Raw genomic sequence first — 1841 nt, forward strand, 5'->3', positions numbered from 1 at the left:
AGGAATCAAATATTGTTACATAGACATAGTACAATAAATTAGATAAAGACAAGTGTACAACCAAGATTTTTACATTTTGCATTCTAGGTTTTATTTTTGTACAGACACACATGTATAAATATGATCATGAACAATCAAGGGAATACAACAGAAAATTTTCCTATTCTCAATCTTCAAATTACAACATGGTATCGGAGCAGTGACTGCTCGATCCATTTTCTATCAGAAATCAATCTGATTAACCACATCAAAAAATTTCAAATCAACACATTGACAAAATGCCTGAAGGATCTATCACTGCTGGTGTTGCTGATGCACAAAGCAATCCAAAATATGATCCAAGTCATCCCTATCACCTCACTTCTTCAGATTCTCCTGGAACAAACCTTGTTAACACAGTCTTTGATGGTAGAGGGTTTCCAGGATGGAGAAGGTCAATTCTGATAGCTCTTACTGCAAAGAAGAAGCTGGGTTTTATCAATGGAACTTGCAAAAGTCCAGATCCAGAGTCACCAGCTTTCTTGCAGTGGACTTCTTGCAATGACATGGTGACTGCTTGGCTGTTGAACTCTTTAACAAAGAAAATTGTTGATAGTGTGATGTATTCAACATCAGCAAAGGAAATCTGGGACAGTCTCCAACAGAGGTTTGGAAAATCAGATGGAACAAAGCTATATCACCTACAAAAAGAACTGAGTATGTCAGTTCAAGGTAACTCTAGCATTTCAACATACTTCACTAAACTCAAAAGGATATGGGATGAGTTAGATTGTTTGAACTCTGATATTGTGTGCACTTGCACTTGCACATGTGAGGGAAAAGAGAAGTTATCTAAATTTGTTCAGGATCAAAGGTTGATCCATTTTCTAATAGGGTTAAATGATGTGTATACTCAAGCTAGAGGGAATATTTTGATGATAAACCCTCTCCCTAGCATGAACACTGTTTATTCCTTGCTACTTCAAGATGAAAGTCAAAGAGAAGTTCATATGAGTGCACAAGTTTTTTCAGATTCTTCTTCTTTCATGGTTGCAAATCAAGGAAAACCTAACTTTAGAGGAGCAGGACAATCTTCTAGAACACAAATCTATTCAAAACCTGCAAGCTACCCATAAAAATTCTAAAACAACCAAGTTTACCCCCAGAAATTTTCAAAGACCCAAGCATATCCTCCTAGGTATACAACAAACCAATTCAGAACCAAAGGAAAAATGGGAAAATATGACCCCAATGCTACTTGTACTAACTGTCTCAAAACAGGACACTGGGTAGATGATTGCTATGGAATTGTGAGATTTCCAGATGATTTCCAATTCAACAGAGGAAAGAATGTTCCAAACACAACAAAGGCAAATGCAGGGATGATAAGTGAGGAGAGCCAAGAGACAAATGATTTGTTTTCTGGGCAAAATTCTCACAACAGTTTCCAACATTTCAACAAGGAACAAAGAACTTAAATAGAATAAGTATTTAAACAAATGCAGATGTCACATATTCCAGTTTCAGGACCAGATCCACATGCCATAGCTGGTACCATACTAAAATATTCAGGAACTTGTTTCTCAGTTTTTAATTCTAACAGTTGGATAATTGATTCTGGTGTTTCTGAGCACATGTGTTTCAACTCAAACTCTTTCATTTCTCTTTTTCCTCTCCCTGTTCCACTCAATATAAGTTTGCCTAACTCTTTCAAGCTACTTGTCACTCATACAGAGAGTGTCCCAATCCTGCCTAACCTTACTCTTAAAAATGTTCTGTATGTGCCTTCTTTTAAATACTCCCTCTGTTTCAATTTATTTGAACTCATTTGACTGGACATGACATTTAAGAAAGAGTGAAGA

At 36.4% G+C, this 1841-nt stretch overlaps 1 protein-coding gene across 1 annotated transcript; it reads left to right on the forward strand.

The window, feature by feature from the left end:
• Positions 1-278: 278 nt before the first annotated feature.
• On the forward strand, positions 279-1115 carry LOC132066058 (uncharacterized). The gene has a single exon (XM_059459453.1). The coding sequence runs from the start codon at positions 279-281 to the stop codon at positions 1113-1115; it is 837 nt and encodes a 278-aa protein (XP_059315436.1).
• The last annotated feature ends 726 nt before the right edge of the window (positions 1116-1841 follow it).

Source organism: Lycium ferocissimum, chromosome 8 (assembly GCF_029784015.1).
Source record: "Lycium ferocissimum isolate CSIRO_LF1 chromosome 8, AGI_CSIRO_Lferr_CH_V1, whole genome shotgun sequence".
Taxonomy (NCBI): Eukaryota; Viridiplantae; Streptophyta; class Magnoliopsida; order Solanales; family Solanaceae; genus Lycium; species Lycium ferocissimum.